This window comes from Gobio gobio, assembly GCF_949357685.1.
Source record: "Gobio gobio genome assembly, chromosome: 22".
NCBI lineage: Eukaryota > Metazoa > Chordata > Actinopteri > Cypriniformes > Gobionidae > Gobio > Gobio gobio.
The window spans coordinates 23,381,568-23,397,481 of record NC_137118.1 but is presented as its reverse complement, the minus strand read 5'-3'; the positions used below and the strand labels follow the sequence as shown (position 1 = coordinate 23,397,481).

The following is a 15,914-nucleotide window of genomic DNA, read 5'->3' as shown; positions in this document are numbered from 1 at the left end:
GTGGCTGACAATGGTTATAACGGTACCTGTAAAATTTAGCATTTAGGCCCATTATCTAATTTTCGCCGCTAGAGGTCGCTTATTCAAAACCAAGGCGTAGCTTGATGACACCATGATTTCGCAGAATCATGGGAGTTGTTGTCTTCACCTCTACAGCCGGTGGAAAAGAATCCGACATGACTCCGGCAGAAATCATATTCATGGATGAACTAATGTATTAACCCCCCCTAGTCGGCCGATGCGCCGGTGTGATCAACTCGCTTTTTTTCTTATTAGTGCCAAAGAAACTCAAATAACTTTTTTTAATCATTCAGGCAAGTGTTATACATCATTATAATTCGTTAAGTTTCTATTTTTTTTGTGTACAGTCACAAAAACAAATTGTTGTGCTTTTTGCAAAACAAAGAAAACAAACATGATGCGCGATCTGCCGCCTCTCTGTCAAAGACGTTCATTCAGACGTTCATTAACTTAGTGAACACTTATCACACAAACATGAGACACGAAAATAAATATTCTGTGTTTATGTAATCTGTTTGAAAAGAGAGAGATGTCAGTCGTTCGCGAGTGTCTCATTATCCGCTAATGCGACCACGCCCAGGGAGTGCGCTTTCTTTTGACATTCAAATACTACAAAATCTATGAGAACAGATCATCGCAAATAAACACATCAAGTGTAGTGCTATACTTTAGCTACATTGTTTTGAGACGCGTTGAGGAATAATCCTGGAGATTACTCGGAGCATGTTCAAACTTCTAAAGGGCCCCAAAACAGCTCAGACTCCAGAGGGTTAAAGATTTATTAACGCTACTGTAGTATGAAGCAGGGTGGTGCGGAATGAGGCCACTGGAGCGATTGCTAATGAGAGACAAGCGAGACACGCGGCTCGAGAGCAGTCAAGCTTTTATTATGCATACTATGCGTATGTGGGGTGTGACGGAACTGCTGCCTCTCCCTCGTTATAAGCGTCACCCCGTCCCTGAAATCGTCGCCCTTCGCCAGGTTCCCGACTGGTGTGGGTGAGAGAGAGAGAGCGCTGGGGCGCTGAAATTATGAGAAATGGCGGCGAGGGATGAGGCACACCTGAATATCATGAAGTCTCATCACCACCTCTCCTCAGGAGGCTAGTCTCTCTCTTCCCGTGCATGCATGCTGGTTTCCTCGTGGGTCCAGGAGGGGAGTGCGGAGGGACTCCCGAGCCGCCAAAGATGTGGGACATCGGACCCGCGGTCCGGAATGGGGATGCACGTGTAACGCTGCTGACGGGCTAGGCATGCCGGGCCACTATTTCCCTCGATCGCCGTGGCTGAAGAGGCCGTCGGACCCCTCCCCTTACCTGGACCCATCCTATATTTTCACTACCCTTCCTTCACATTTCCCAGGCACGACGAGGACACCAGATCCCCTGTTTTGTTTGACACTTTTATTCCCCTTTTTGAACATTCTATGTTTGTTTGTGTTAATAAATGCCTCTTCGAGGCCTGACGTCACACCCACTGTGTCTGTCGTTTGCTCCTCCCGCCCCAAGGGAAACCCAGCCCTGTTTTATAATATTAGAGATACATTTGAGTGTGTTGAAAGTAATGTTATAATGCTACTCTGTGCGTTTGCTCGGTTGCTACAATGAGACACTTGTTGCACACTGCAATAAGCTAGATCGATATTATGCTGCGTTCCAAGCAGGTTTTTGAGCCCGTAAATTACAACTTCAAACCACGACTCACGACTTTGTAGTGTTCGAGGCAAAGTCACGCCAAAAGCGCAAGGAATCGTGTGCTAGTTTGATGTAAACAAAGCATGGCGGACCGTACAAGGCTTATGCTAAATTTACAATCATTTCTATCGCTAAAGGTGCTTAATTGCTTATTTGAGGGAAACGGAGGGGGAAAAAACGGCGCATACGGCAAGAGAAGCTGTTATACCTTTTATTTAACGTTATTTGTATATTTGTTTCATAAACACTGCATCTGTTCGGGCTGCCATTGTTGTTTCACAGGCTATGTGACGTCAGATCTCGTAACTGGGAGTGCATCGATCTAGTACCAGTTCACTGGTGGGAAGTCACGGGTTTGACTGCCGTTCCAGTGCACTTTCACAGGTAGAAGTTTGGAAAAACACGGGTTACAGGTTGACTGGAACGCGGCATTAGGCATGGTAAAACATGGTACTCGCGGTAAATCAAGAAAACAAGATTTTTAACAATAAGAATTACTGCGTTAAGATATACTGTATAACAATGGTTCGTTTTCTGTTGATGAATGTATCCAAACAGTTGCTCACCTGTCTAATAAAACACATAATATATTAATGCGTCTTTGGTGTTTCCCGGGTTTCTACAAAATAAAAGGGTAAAGCGGGTATGATGTCGTTGATAGGCGACGCACAGACACGGTCCGTGTCCTGGTTAAAATCGCTTATTTCTCTGGATTTAAACATTCTTGAAAACATTTGGGATAATGTAAGTGCACAAGTCAACAAAATATATAACATTGTTCTAGTGGTTTTTGGATATTTTAATCCAAAAATCTTACATATTGTGCCTTTAAATGCCAGTCTGTTCCTCTTTTCAAAATTATAAGTGGACTAGCTAGTAATCATATAACAATCTGATTCCACAGAGCATGCTTCACACTGACTATGAGATCCAGTTCACTATTGTTGTATGGAAAAGAGCAGCCTGGACTATTTGTTCATTTACAGAAATGTTATTGCATTATGTAAACTTAATTAGACAATATGATTCATTTGTATTACTTTTTAAATCTAAAATCATTTATTGCACTAAAATGTGTCCTTTATTTGCATTATATTGGTCTGTGGTTTGGAAGTTGCATATGTCAAGACTGCATAGTCCATGATTTAGGGGTGATTATGATTAGCATTCGTTAACAGTGATTGAAAACACAGTCATCATCCACAGTAATCACACATGATTCATGACTTGTTTAGTTTGTGGTTCAGTATGTAAATGATTGAGTCGATTGTAAATCAAGCCACCGCTTTTCTATGTGTATTCCAGAAAAGTTTCAAAAGTACAGCAAATATTTGGAATATCAAGTGTGTGAGGCCCAAATATGTATGTTTCAGGAAATAGTATTTCATTCTTTTTTGTGTAAACAATTACAAGGGGATGTTTTCCAAGAGGATGGTCAGCAAACAGTTTAGCTTTGCTGGAATGGTGTTAATGGGAGAGAGTCGTTTATCCAAAACTTTAGCAAGAAAGAGTTACCCATGAAACTCTGGTCCGTCTCCTGTAATGATAACGGTGGCCTGCTGTTTTCTGTGTTTATGGCTGCAGTTGTTCTGGAGATTGTCACCGCTCTTGGTCTGGCTTCTTCTGAACAGTTTAAATAGTGTGCTGCCAGTTGGGATTATAATACTTAACTCTCAGTGAATTAACATTTTTAACTTTATAGTGTCATTGTATAGCAGAATTTTTCCATTCCTTGATTTTTTGAAGGTCTCGATTTATATTTTTCTAGTCTACTGCTTTAGACTTGTGGTGCCGTCAGCCAGTCAGTGTTGTCATACTGTCATTTTCCTGCACCTCCCAAGGAGATCTATAATGGAACTCTGTACAATGGATGTACAGATTTTCAGTGGCTGTCAATTTGAGAGATATGCTTATTGCCTGAAGAGCATGATAATGTCATGTACGGCTCAGGTGACAAAATATTATTTCAAAATCGACTTTGCTTACATCCATGAACGAATATGACAGCATCTACGTTGTATAATTGTATTGTTTCCATTTCAAACTATACATATGTTGTTTTATAATTTAAAACCTAATAAAATTCATGCAAACTACTGCTAACCACCTGAAAAGTGCGCTTTGCTATTTTTTGTTAAAATAAATGCCACTTAAAAGGTGCCGTAAACGATTTCCTAGAGGCACTGTTGGCATCTGAAACACGCCCCTCCATTCATTGCTCTTTCGAAGATGACGAAAGAACAACAAGGAAGAGCAACAGAAGAACACAGTACACAAGAGTATATACAAGCAAGAGTTGGTTATTAGTCACCAGCAGCTCCAATGTTACTCCCGTATGGATCAGAAACAACTCAACCTCATTGTCCCATTTAGGTCTCCCCAACGCTGGAAAGCTTTTCTAATATTAACGAGGGTCCTAAAGCTCTTGCCTGATCATAACCCTTCTTTTTCAAGTGATATTCCTCTGAGCTTTTCTCTAGGGCTGCTCGATTATGGTAAAAAATCTAAATTTAACTGGCCCCACTTTATATTAGGTGGCCTTAACTACTATGTACTTACATCAAAAAAGTAAGTACAATGTACTTACTGTGTTCAAATTGTATTGCAAAAGACCTTTGCTGATATTGAGGTGGGATACGGGTAGAGTTAGGGACAGGTGTGGTGGTATGGGTAAGTTTAAGGGTAGGGTTAGGTATAAGGGAAGTGTCAACAGTGTAATTACAAATGTAACTACAAAAATTAATTACAGATGTAATTACATGCAGGTATTTTTCAAAATGTAAGTACAATGTAAAAACATGTATGTGCACAATAAGTGCAATGTATCAAATGATTCATTAAAATGTTAGTACATAGTAGTACATAAAGACACCTAATATAAAGTGGGTCCATTTAACTCAATACTGAAATCATGATTATTTAACACGATTATTGGTGGGTGATATGATCAAAGTCGTATTTCATGATATGAGTGATTTTAAATGTCTGTGAAATTTCATAATTATCAATACTTCAGCAAAAACTAATATTAGGTTAATTAATGTAAGTAAAAGTCCTCAAAACAGTTACAGAAGGCATGTAAACAGTGAGCAATACAACAAAAAACAAAAACAAAAAATGTAATAAAGTAATCAAATGTATACATTAAATATAGACTAATCCTTATTAAAACTATTAGTTAAAGAGCAGTGAGTGATTTTATCTTTGTCTTTTGTTGTTTGATAAGCAACAATGATTGCAGCAGATTTATTAGGCTGCTGTCACTTTAAGAGCAAACCAATATAATGTTACAAATGTGCGCTTTCTCAGTGTTTATATTCACTTAAGACTTAACCAACTGTATTTACAAGGATACATACAAAAACGGCATTTCGACATATTCGTGTGTCGCTATTTGTCCGTTTAGGCACGTATCTGAATCCAAACACATCTACCTTTTGATTGACTTCACAATGACTTCAGTGCCGTTTTTTTGTTCTTTTCCCAAAGAAAAGCTTAACTCCAAGTCTTCCAGAGTCGCGGCCAAACCCGATTTCGAAAGCCGGTGTTCGCCAGCTTCTTTGTTTTTGAGTAGCATGCGGAACCGCCGCAACTCTACCATCATTATGTTAAGCCCGCCCACCGACTCTATACACGATGTGATTGGCCTGACTAGAGTTTGGTTTTTCCAGCTACAAGTGGCTACAAGTGCGTTGTGCTGCTCGGTCCAATCCACTTCCAACAGCCTTTCTCAGAAATTTCTTACTGCACCTTTAATCGAATGTAATGACATTCCTCATTCTATATCAGGTGATATAATTTAAACACCAACTTGGAAACACAACTGCTATATGTCACATATATCATTATAAATAAGATTAATATGGTGTTTAGCCCGGAGGATTTGGCCGTGGTCTTTATCCTACAGGGCCGCCAGTTGCTGTGCTGTGACTGCTGCTAATTTTGCATGTGTCTGGAATGCGACAGCTGCAGTCACACAAGTGCTCAGGACAAACTCAAAGGCATTCTTTGCTGCGATGCTCCAGGCCTTCTTTATTATCAAGACAGCACTCTTGAACAAGACTGCAACACTGTCACACAGGCACGGCGAGATAAATTGCTAATTTTAGTATGGTTTGTGAGGCAAATCAATGTAAATTCAGGCAGTTTAAAGTGAATGACAGTTGTAAACTCCCCGAAAACCTAGTTTTAGATGTCCTGTTACATTGCTGTTGTTTATGCTTTCAAGGGAACACGCTGGCACTGATCTGGCATGATCAATAAGCAATTACTTACAAATGAGATCCAAAATGTCCCTTACACTTTGAACCTCATTTGTAAGTAATTGCTAATTATACAGTCAGCTGGTCAACCCCCAGTATACAGTCAACCTCCCAGAGCGACTACTGTCTCGTTTCACCCTGAAGGACTTTACTCTTTTATTTCTCGCGATGACTGGTTGATTGTACATTACCCATTGATTACCTGGTTATAATACATATATACATAGAAAATATTTAATTATTATTATTTATTTTTTTGCTCAAAATGGCTACAACAAAACTCAGGATGTATATGCAAAATTTTGGTGAAATGTCTAGAGTCAAAAAGGGTTCATTGTCTGTTGTCAATCAGTCCCTCCAGAAAAATGTGATTACGCGATCGCATAATCCAATGCATAATCATCCATATTAATGGGGGGGCCGCATTTTTTCTGCAATATATGCAGGGCTTGCATGATTTCATAATCCCCGCATTTATTTGAACAGAAGATGTCTGTTTTGTATAGCTACCTTTGTAAAACAGGAAGCACATGTTTTATTTTTATATTTATTAAGGTCTGAAATAAAACAAGATGAGAACTTAAATATTCCCAGCACTTTCTGTGATGTATACAGAATTTCGTGTATACATATGCTTGCTTATCATAGGAAGTAATAAGAAATGACTCTTTATATTAAGGTAGTAGCCTAGTGAGAACAGGGTGTTGGGGGAATCACTTTTTTTTCTCTTTTTCATCAAACGCATTTTTTGCAAGTTCCCGCAATTTTAGCGCATAAAATTGCATAAATACCCCGCATATTCCATCACATTCCATCACTGCAAAATCAAGGATTTTTGCCCGCAACAATCACAAAAAAAATCCGCATTTATCTGGAAGGACTGGTCAATAGTGCAAGTTTCATATCAAGAATCTTTCATACCAAGCTTTCTGTTGGTGAACATGGTGAATCCACATGACCAACTTGAACCTGATGCAAAAACGTGAAAAATTCTTCACGTGAAATTCCTGATCACATGGACAACTGGATTTTGCCTGCGGAAATTTGCTGAACAATGGACCTCAGGGAATGGGTTCTCAAAAACGGAAGTAATCATATTTGGGTTCTGTATAGTGTATACTGTATAGTGGTGAAAGGAAAAACGACAGCAAATATCATTTTTGTATTTCCAGTTGCTTTCCAAAAGGGAAACATAGAGAGATTGATTACAGCCGTCAGAAAAGAGAACAATGTCAAATTTGCCACCACTCCCTCAGCTGTTGCACTAGAAACACTCACACAGCAGTGTTAATTAATTTCTTGTCATTTACTTACTGCCAAGGTAATATAACACAAAGTATAGTGTTATACATTTGTTGTAGAAAATAAGAAAAGCTTTTTCAAAAGTTCCGTCTCCTTGTAGACTTGTCTCTCATTGCCTATTGTGGAAGTAATCATATGATGTAATCATAGTCATAATCATCCCGTTTTAAACTCCTAAATAGCAAACATGTTTGATATTGTCGGGGTGGCCCCGATGTGTCCGTGAGCAGAGCGGGAGGTTTAAAGAATTGATCTATAAACGCCTCACATTACCAGATAATCTGGGCCGAACATCGGAACCGCCCGATGCCCTGGACGTGATTTTTTCTCCGAATGTTGGGAGGGGTAAATCGGGCATAAATTAGCTTGAAACTCTTGTAGCCTGAAAATGGTTCCATACTTTACTCACCCTCAAGCCATCCTAGATGTATATGACTTTCTTCTTTCAGACGGACACAATCGGAGTTATATTAAAAATGTCCTCTTCCAAGCTTTATTATGGCAGTGAATAGTAACTTAGATTTTGAAGCCCAAAAAAGATCATCCATCCATCATAATAGTAATCCATACGGCTCCAGGGGGTTATTAAATGCCTTCTGAAGTAAAACGATGCCTTTTTGTAAGAAAAATATCCATATTTATAACTTTATAAATTATAATCACTGGCTTCCGGCAACTGATGTATGCAAGTTCATTTTTCGGCCGAAGTGACCTCTGACCCGACACATGATGTATTGATAAACGTGGAAGCTCAGAGAATAGAGCAAAACAAAACACCGGTCACAAATTAGAAGTCTAAAAAGAGAATTTTGGAGGATAAATGGATAAATGTCGGAGGATCTTGAGTTTGTTGCCGAACCCTATTTATTTGAACCGTGAAAGGCGTCTACTCTCACCTAAGCTTACGCTTTTCCTACATCCTACGTCATGGGTCGGGTCAGAGGTCACTATTCCGCCGGAACTCAACTTGTGTGCAGCCTTTACAGGAAGCCAGTGATTATAGTTTATAAAGTTATAAATATGGATATTTTTCTTACAAAAACACATCGCTTCGCTTAAGAAGGCCTTTATTAACCCCCTGGAGCCGTATGGATTACTTTTATGATGGATGGATGTGCTTTTTGGAGCTTCAAAATCCGAGTTACCATTCACTCCCATTAAAAAGCTTGGAAGAGCCATGATATTATTTAATATAACTCCAACTGTGTTTGTCTGAAAGAAGAAAGTCATATACATCTAGGATGGCTTGAGGCTGAGTAAATTATAGGATAATTTACATTTTTGTGGTGAACTATCCCCTTTAAGGCCTGTTCGCACTAAGGGAGTTAACTATAAATATATATTCCACACAACAACACAGTGAATGACACAATGAAATGATATAGTTGGAATTACTTTCAGAACAAGCTTTTTTTTCCCAGCTGATGAAAACATTGACAGCCAATCAGAATCCATCCTGCTTTAAAGAGCTTGTGCATTTAAAGCAGCAGTCGACAAAACTGCATCACCCACTTATAAACAGAGCCATATCGTCCGCTGGTGTATTTATCTTAATAGTTATCTTTATAGTTAGTTACGTTCTTGGTGTGAACCAAGGGCCTTTACAGTATACTCTGTATACTCTGAGTTTATTCTCTTGACAAACTTACATGCATGTTAGCTTGCTTATTTTGCTCAATAGCATAATCCATGTCCACGTGTGCTTCTAACCACAGGTCTAAAGCTGCAATACTGTTTCCGAATGTTCATTGAAATAATGGTTTCAGGAAAAACAGAATCATTTAACTATATGTTACTAATGACAGAACTTGCGACCATCGTTCACTAACGATGCTCTCAGGAAACACACCACTGTTTGGAGCTTGTAATTTCAACCTCATGACTTAAAACATATTCCAGGTTGTCTCTGTTATTTTACAAGTCTAACATTAATTGCCCATCCAGTTCCTATTGAATAAGGGCCAACACCCCAAAAGATAAGATAGCAGAAAGTCAACAGTATCTTAATTCGATCTTGTCATACTACATGTTCATTCATTCTAACAATTTCATTGCCAATGACACAGTGACATGATACATGCATTTCCCCTGTTCAAACACACACAGTTGGAGGAATCCATGACTGCAGATAGCAGCTGCAGCATCATCATCTTCCTCCTGCTGCCCTGGCTGCCGTTGCTATGGCAACCTGTCCGTGATGTCCAACCCTACAGAGGGAGGGCTAGGAAAAATGGAAGAACTCACTCATATGCCGGGGCTTTCCTCCGGAGAGGTGTGCCCATCATGGCTGCGTCTTCTCCCTCTTCCTCTTTCTTTCCTCGTCTTCTTTCCGCTGCTGTTACCAGCATCACCTTGGGAATGATGGATCTTCTCCACCTTTTCCTGAGATTTCAGATGGATGCTGGGTGCTTGCAGCTTGCTTCCGCTCTGTCTAGCCTGCAGGATGAGAGAGAAAGAGAGAGAGTCAGGAGGGAGGGTCACATTTGTTTAACGTCTGATTTTATTGGTAGAGAACGTGCTTCTCTTTGAACTTTCATTTGAGAATATAATATTACAGCAATACTAATTAGCAATAGGTAATCAAATCTACAGTAAAGTCCTAAGCCAACAGATATATTACACTGAAAGTAACCTTCAAATTATGTCAGATTTAATGATTCCATATTTAATCCATTTAACTGTGCTACAGTAAAAAGACATGCTCACATTATACAGATTATTAATTGTTCAAAACACTTCCATACTGTAGCTTTAGACCTCAATTCCAAGGGAATTTGTAATTATTGTATGAGTTGGCAAGTTTGTATGAATCAATTCATATCTGATTAGTATGAAAATGTATGATTTGTTGGTTTAACGCCACAAGGGATTTTAATTTTGAAAACAGACCTTTTTTTTTTTATCACAATGACATTTTTCACATAATATTATTGTTATTTTAAATGTATTCAATTATCTTTCAGGGTAGCCTTGTGGAAACACTTTTGTTTTATATATATATATATATATATATATATATATATATATATATATATATATATATATATATATATATATATATATATATATATATATATATATATATATATATATATATATATATATATATATATATATATATATATATATATATATATATATATATATATATATATAATATTCTATAAAACATTTATTTATTTATTTGTTTATTTATTTATTTTACAAAATAGAATAATCAAGGCTGACTAAAACGATCTGAATTTCAAATGACCCCCGTCCAGGGTTATTATAGTTATCTAAAACTAATTTCATAAAAATTATTTGTGTTACTTTGAATAAAATTACAACAACTGAAATAAAATACAATATTAAAAGTCTTATTTTATTTCAGCTAGTTGCCAAAGCAACATTTCTCAGCTTCTTTTAGTTTAACTTAAAGTACTAAAATATCTAAAAACTAAAACAAATACAAATTAATAAAAAGTATATTAAAACATTTTAATAACATATTTAAAAATAAATAAATAATAAAAATGACAAAACACACAACAGATTTACAAACATGTACTAAAACTGACTAATTGAAATGAAAATTTAATATATTTAAAAATATATATACACTGTAAAAATATTTTTTTTTATTGTAATTTTACCTGTAAAAAACTGTAAATTGGTTAACAGTAAATTCCCATAATCGTAATTCAAATGGAAACAAGATTATTTTTCCTATCCCATTGGCAGATAATTTAGCTTTACCAACAGGTGAGTAAGGTATTTTATTGAACATATAAATTGATCATATATATGTCTATCAGAGTTCAGCATCATCTATTGTGAAAGCTTATTTCATTATGGTTGTTGTAGAGTTGTGCTGGAATTTATTTTCAAGGAAGTACCGTGTCTATTAATGGGTAAAGCTGCAGTAATGTCTTCAACAGCTAGTCATCTTGAGATCCTTTCCATCTAAACTGGTTATATATATATATATATATATTCATTCGCACACATAGAGCCAAAGAACAAAATAATGTTCTTCTGCAAAATGCATGCAGTTATTTTTTTTTGTAACTATTAGAGGGCCAAATGTTACAGTGGTACCTTTGAAATGTCAATTTTATTTATTGTATGTATTTACTTATAAATTACAGTTTTAAACTGTAAAATGTACAGGTTGTTATTTAAGTATGTTTATATTTTCACTGTATTTTTACTGAATTATTATGGCAACCACAGTTTTTTTTCTCTGAAAAACAACAGATTTTTTTTTTTTTTTTTTTTTTTTACAGTGTAATAGTATCTCAGTGATACTAAAATAACACTGTTCCCCACCACCTGTCCTCATTAGTTTGAGGCACAAAAGAGTTTGACCAGATGTCTGGTTAGAGAACTGTGAGCAGCAAGGAATAAGTGTATGGACATACACAGTTGTCGATTTAGAAACAAGCACAATTTTTTTTTATAAATCACTTACTAGGAAGATCCAAAGAACTTGTTTATCATGTCAATTCAGTGCCATTTTAATTGGAATAAAGCTATAACTTTGAAATATTCCCTCAGACAGTGTGATTGAGATGGGCTGCTCTTAAAAGACAAGCAAGGTCACATTCAGCTGATGTGTTTAGACTTTTTGAATGCTTGAGTGTCACACACTTGGATGTTTGTGATTGTGTGAAGTTAGTACCTTGAGTTATCAAACTGTCTGGAATGCTTGTAGAGACTTTAGTTGTCTTTGTGCCTTATTCGGTTGCCTTATTTACTAACTATAGTGCTTCTTGTTTACAAAACTATACTATGTTTAACAAATTTAAATACTCTAGTCTATGCAGCTTAAAAATCTTAGCAGCTATCTGTGTGTGAATAGTCTCTACTGAAAATTAATACATAAGAAATATATATCAGTAAGAGGCAATGTTTGTGTTCACTGCATAGTAACACTAAATAATACTGTAATTACCGTGAGTAGTACAGTAAAAAAAAAAAAAAAAAAAAACATCATCTGAAAATATGGGTGATGCCTGTCATTGCAGAACTATCTACAAACTGCGCATGGGTAAGAATATATGCTATATCTCACATTGGTGAATTGCCACGCTTTAAAGATTCAGTGTCATGTGTAACATCTTTAGCGCTCTCTTGAGGACCATACCAGTGAGTTTCTGGACCTAGCTTTCAATACCTACAATGTTGACAGCGCCCTGATTTCCTTTTACTGAACTGGATTAATTGTTCACATTAAACAACTTCATTCAAATTTCATAACTTTGTTGAACTGGCTTTCTCGAAGAGTGTCTCCTTGTACAGGTGAGGGGGAGGAAGATCTCACCAGCCACTCGATGATCTGACTCACCCTGGACCCAGAGCCTGTTCAGCCTCATGTCACGCCCACTACTGACTATAAGCCAGAGCCCACCACAGACCCAGCACATGAGCCTGCACACGCCACGAAGCCTGAGCCAGAGTACATGGCGGATGCTATATTTGTCCCAGAGCCTGAGTCTGTAGCCGAGTCTAACCAGGTGCGAGAGCAATGCCTACAATCTCCACTGGTCCCATCAAGTCCCTTGTCTCCTTTTCTCCACTCCACCCAGCACCAAGTCTCCTTCATTGCTGATGGTTCTGCCCATCTCCAAGTATCTTTCCTTGCTGATGGTCCCACCCAGCCTCCCAATCCCTCCTCCTCTATCGACTTCATACAGTTCCTCTGTCCCATCTCTACTGGCTCCCTTCAGCCGCTCAGCTCTTCCTTCACTGGCTCCACCCAGCTACTTGGATCCGCCTTGGGATTCCAGGTCTCCAGCTCCACCCTGGTGTGTCAACCCTTCGGCTCCACCTTTGTTCCATGCTCACTCAGCTCCACTGTGGTTCATCATCCCTCTGGCTTCGAAGGGCTCCCTCATCCTTCGCCTTAGCCAGTCATCACTCTAGTTCAGCCACGTACCTCTGGTCCTCCGGCTACACCTCATCCCTCCACCCCTTTGGCTCCACAGGGTTCTTCCTTTCCTCCAACTTCACTGCAGTCCTCACTTCCACCGTCTCCACCCAGGTCTGCCGAGCCCGCCTTCTCCACTTTGGTCCCACAAACCTGCAGTTCCGCCTTGGCCATCCAGTCCATCGGGGTCGCCCTGGGCCTTTGCCTCCTTGGCTCCGCCTGGGTCTCTACCACATTCGGCTCCACCTCAGTTGGTCGGACTTCCTTCTCCCTCCATCGTCTCCTCCCTCCTTGGTGTCTGCCAGCTCTGAGTCCTCCTCCAGAGCGCCCTTCCTCTTCCGTTAGACTGTTACGGCAAAAGGATGCGCCTTTTTTGGGTGAGGGGAATAATGTTACGGGTTGTATAGTTTAAGTTTTTGTTTTCCTGGACTTTTAGTGAGTATCTCTGTGATTCCTGTGTTCCTCTTTTGTTTCCATGGTGATTCATTGTTTGATTAATTTGCCCCACCTGTCTCTTGTTTCCTCTCTTAGTTAACCAGTGTGTTTATAGCCCTCAGTGTGTTCTCAGTTCTCCATTCTCGTCTGTGTATAGTGGTTGTGTTTCTCCTGCGTATCCTGAGTATCTTTATTTATTAGTTTATTTTAATTTATTATTTATTAAAGTTGAATGCTGCATTTAGATCCTGCCTCAACTCTCCTTTGCTACAACCCAGCTGTGACAAATAGACTATTATTTGGAAATTTAAATATTTAGTTTCTATGTATTGTTTTACACTTACTATAGTACTGTTAATTATGTTATTTATTTAAATCTGTTTATTCAAATAATTTTTATTTATTTATTTATTTAGTACAATAGTTATTTTTTAAATATATTGTTTTTGTATACTTTGCTTTTAAGCTTTTCCACTGACCCCCTAGCACTTCTATACTTCCTATGGCATCCTGTTTGAAACCCCCAGCTCTACAAGACAAATTCCAGCGATAGATCACCCCCCAAACTTTAATAATGTTCTGAACCTGTATACATTATTCTATAAATGACATTTGGAAAAATGTCTCGTTTTTTTTTTTTTTTTTGGTCATTGAAAGTCAATAGGGTCCAAAGTTGTTTTTGGATTACATTGTCTTTCACTGTATGGACAAAACTATTGAAACATTCTTCAAAGTATCTTATTTATGTTCCAAAGAAGAATTACATGCATATAGGTTTGAAACATCACGAGAATGAGTAAAGGATGACAGAATCTTGTTGATATAACATTTCATGGTACAGTTGAATATCATTTTCTGAAAGACTGTGGCATTAATACTATACATAAATACTAAAACTACCTTTGAACCATGAAACTAGATTATATTCCAAGCCTTGATTAGATCTGTGTCTAATTCCTTCAAAGAAAACAACACAAACAAGCGAAGGATAACCAAAGTGAGATGAACAAAGCTGGTGCTAATACTAAAATACTCACTTTTTTCAGGTCTGCAGTAAGGCACTATCCCTAAGCGCTGAAGTGTTACATGACCCTCTGCATTCCTGGGATGGCTGACAGTTGAAAGTATCCGTCTCAGTTGTTTGCCCAGCGAGGAGGCTCAGCAGTGGTCCCAACTCCCGAGGCCCGTCTCTGCTTACCAGGAGTATCATGAGCGTGTGCGGTGCCTTTTGCCGTTAATTTGGTAGGATTTGTTTTCTGGCAGACCTTGAGACCTTTCGGCTGTTCCTCATGTTCACAATACATCACAGTACAAAAACACTCTCACAAAAGTGGCATAGATTCCTAAACTGCATACAAAAAACTGTAAATGGGGGCGTAAGGGACAAGGCCATTTATGTAAGCGACAGAGCCACAGATATCACACGCTGATACAATGTTAGCTTTGTTGACGACTCTTTCTGGAATTTATCCGCAGTAGCTGCAGTGAAGGGGCCTTTCAACAGTCACCGTTTGCACTGTCACCTCATCAGTAATCTATTTAAGGTCATTCAGGATGACTTGCATCAGCAATAGAGGACAGAAAGCTAGTTCACATCCAGTTTAATGTCCTTTTGATCCCACATTGTTATACACTACTATTAGTGTAAAGAAACAAATACTTTTATTCAGCAAGGATGCATTAAATTGGTCAAATGTGACAGTAAAAACGATCTATTTCAAATAAATGCTGTTCTTTTGAACTTTGTATTCATCATACATGTATTTAAGTGGTTAGAACACAATCAAATTAAGTTAGGACAAAATGTATAGCAATTGTGTTGCTTTAGCTCATTTTAATCAAGCAATTTGAACAAGCAACAAAACATTTTTTTTTCCAGTGGACACTGAAGACTGGAGTAATGATGCTGAAAATTTTATTAAAATAGAAAACAGTTATTTGAAATTGTAACAATATTATTGCTTTACTGTATTTTTTTATCAAATAAATGCAGCCTTGGTGAACATCTATTTTCAATTATGACTATTTTAGTGTCTGCATGGATTATTATATGTACTAAATTACAAAAATAATATTGTTTCTTCGTTTTAATTAGATGACAATACATTCAGTCATGTCTGGTAACCTGACAAATATGTTTTCAGTATCATTAGGATATGTAAAAATAAGGGCAATTTAGGCAATTTTTGTGAAACTATACATTTCATGCATATTCAATCTATTAACCCATTTACAAGGATTTTAAACTATGATACATAAAAAGATCTGTTATTCTGTGCTATTAATATT

The 15,914-nt window shown here is 37.7% G+C and overlaps 1 protein-coding gene across 4 annotated transcripts in view; it reads right to left on the bottom strand.

The window, feature by feature from the left end:
• The window catches only part of palm2akap2 (PALM2 and AKAP2 fusion), a 145,206-nt gene extending 130,145 nt beyond the window's left edge, over positions 1-15,061 (bottom strand). For all 4 annotated transcript variants that reach the window (XM_079803917.1, XM_079803916.1, XM_079803919.1 and 1 more), the window contains exons 1-2: positions 14,663-15,061; positions 9,524-9,715 (exon numbers count right to left, since the gene is read on the bottom strand). In XM_079803917.1, coding sequence (XP_079660043.1) covers positions 9,524-9,627 — 104 coding nt within the window. In that variant the 5' untranslated portion in view covers positions 9,628-9,715; positions 14,663-15,061. The remainder of the gene's footprint in view (positions 1-9,523; positions 9,716-14,662) is intronic.
• Between the last annotated feature and the right edge of the window lie 853 nt (positions 15,062-15,914).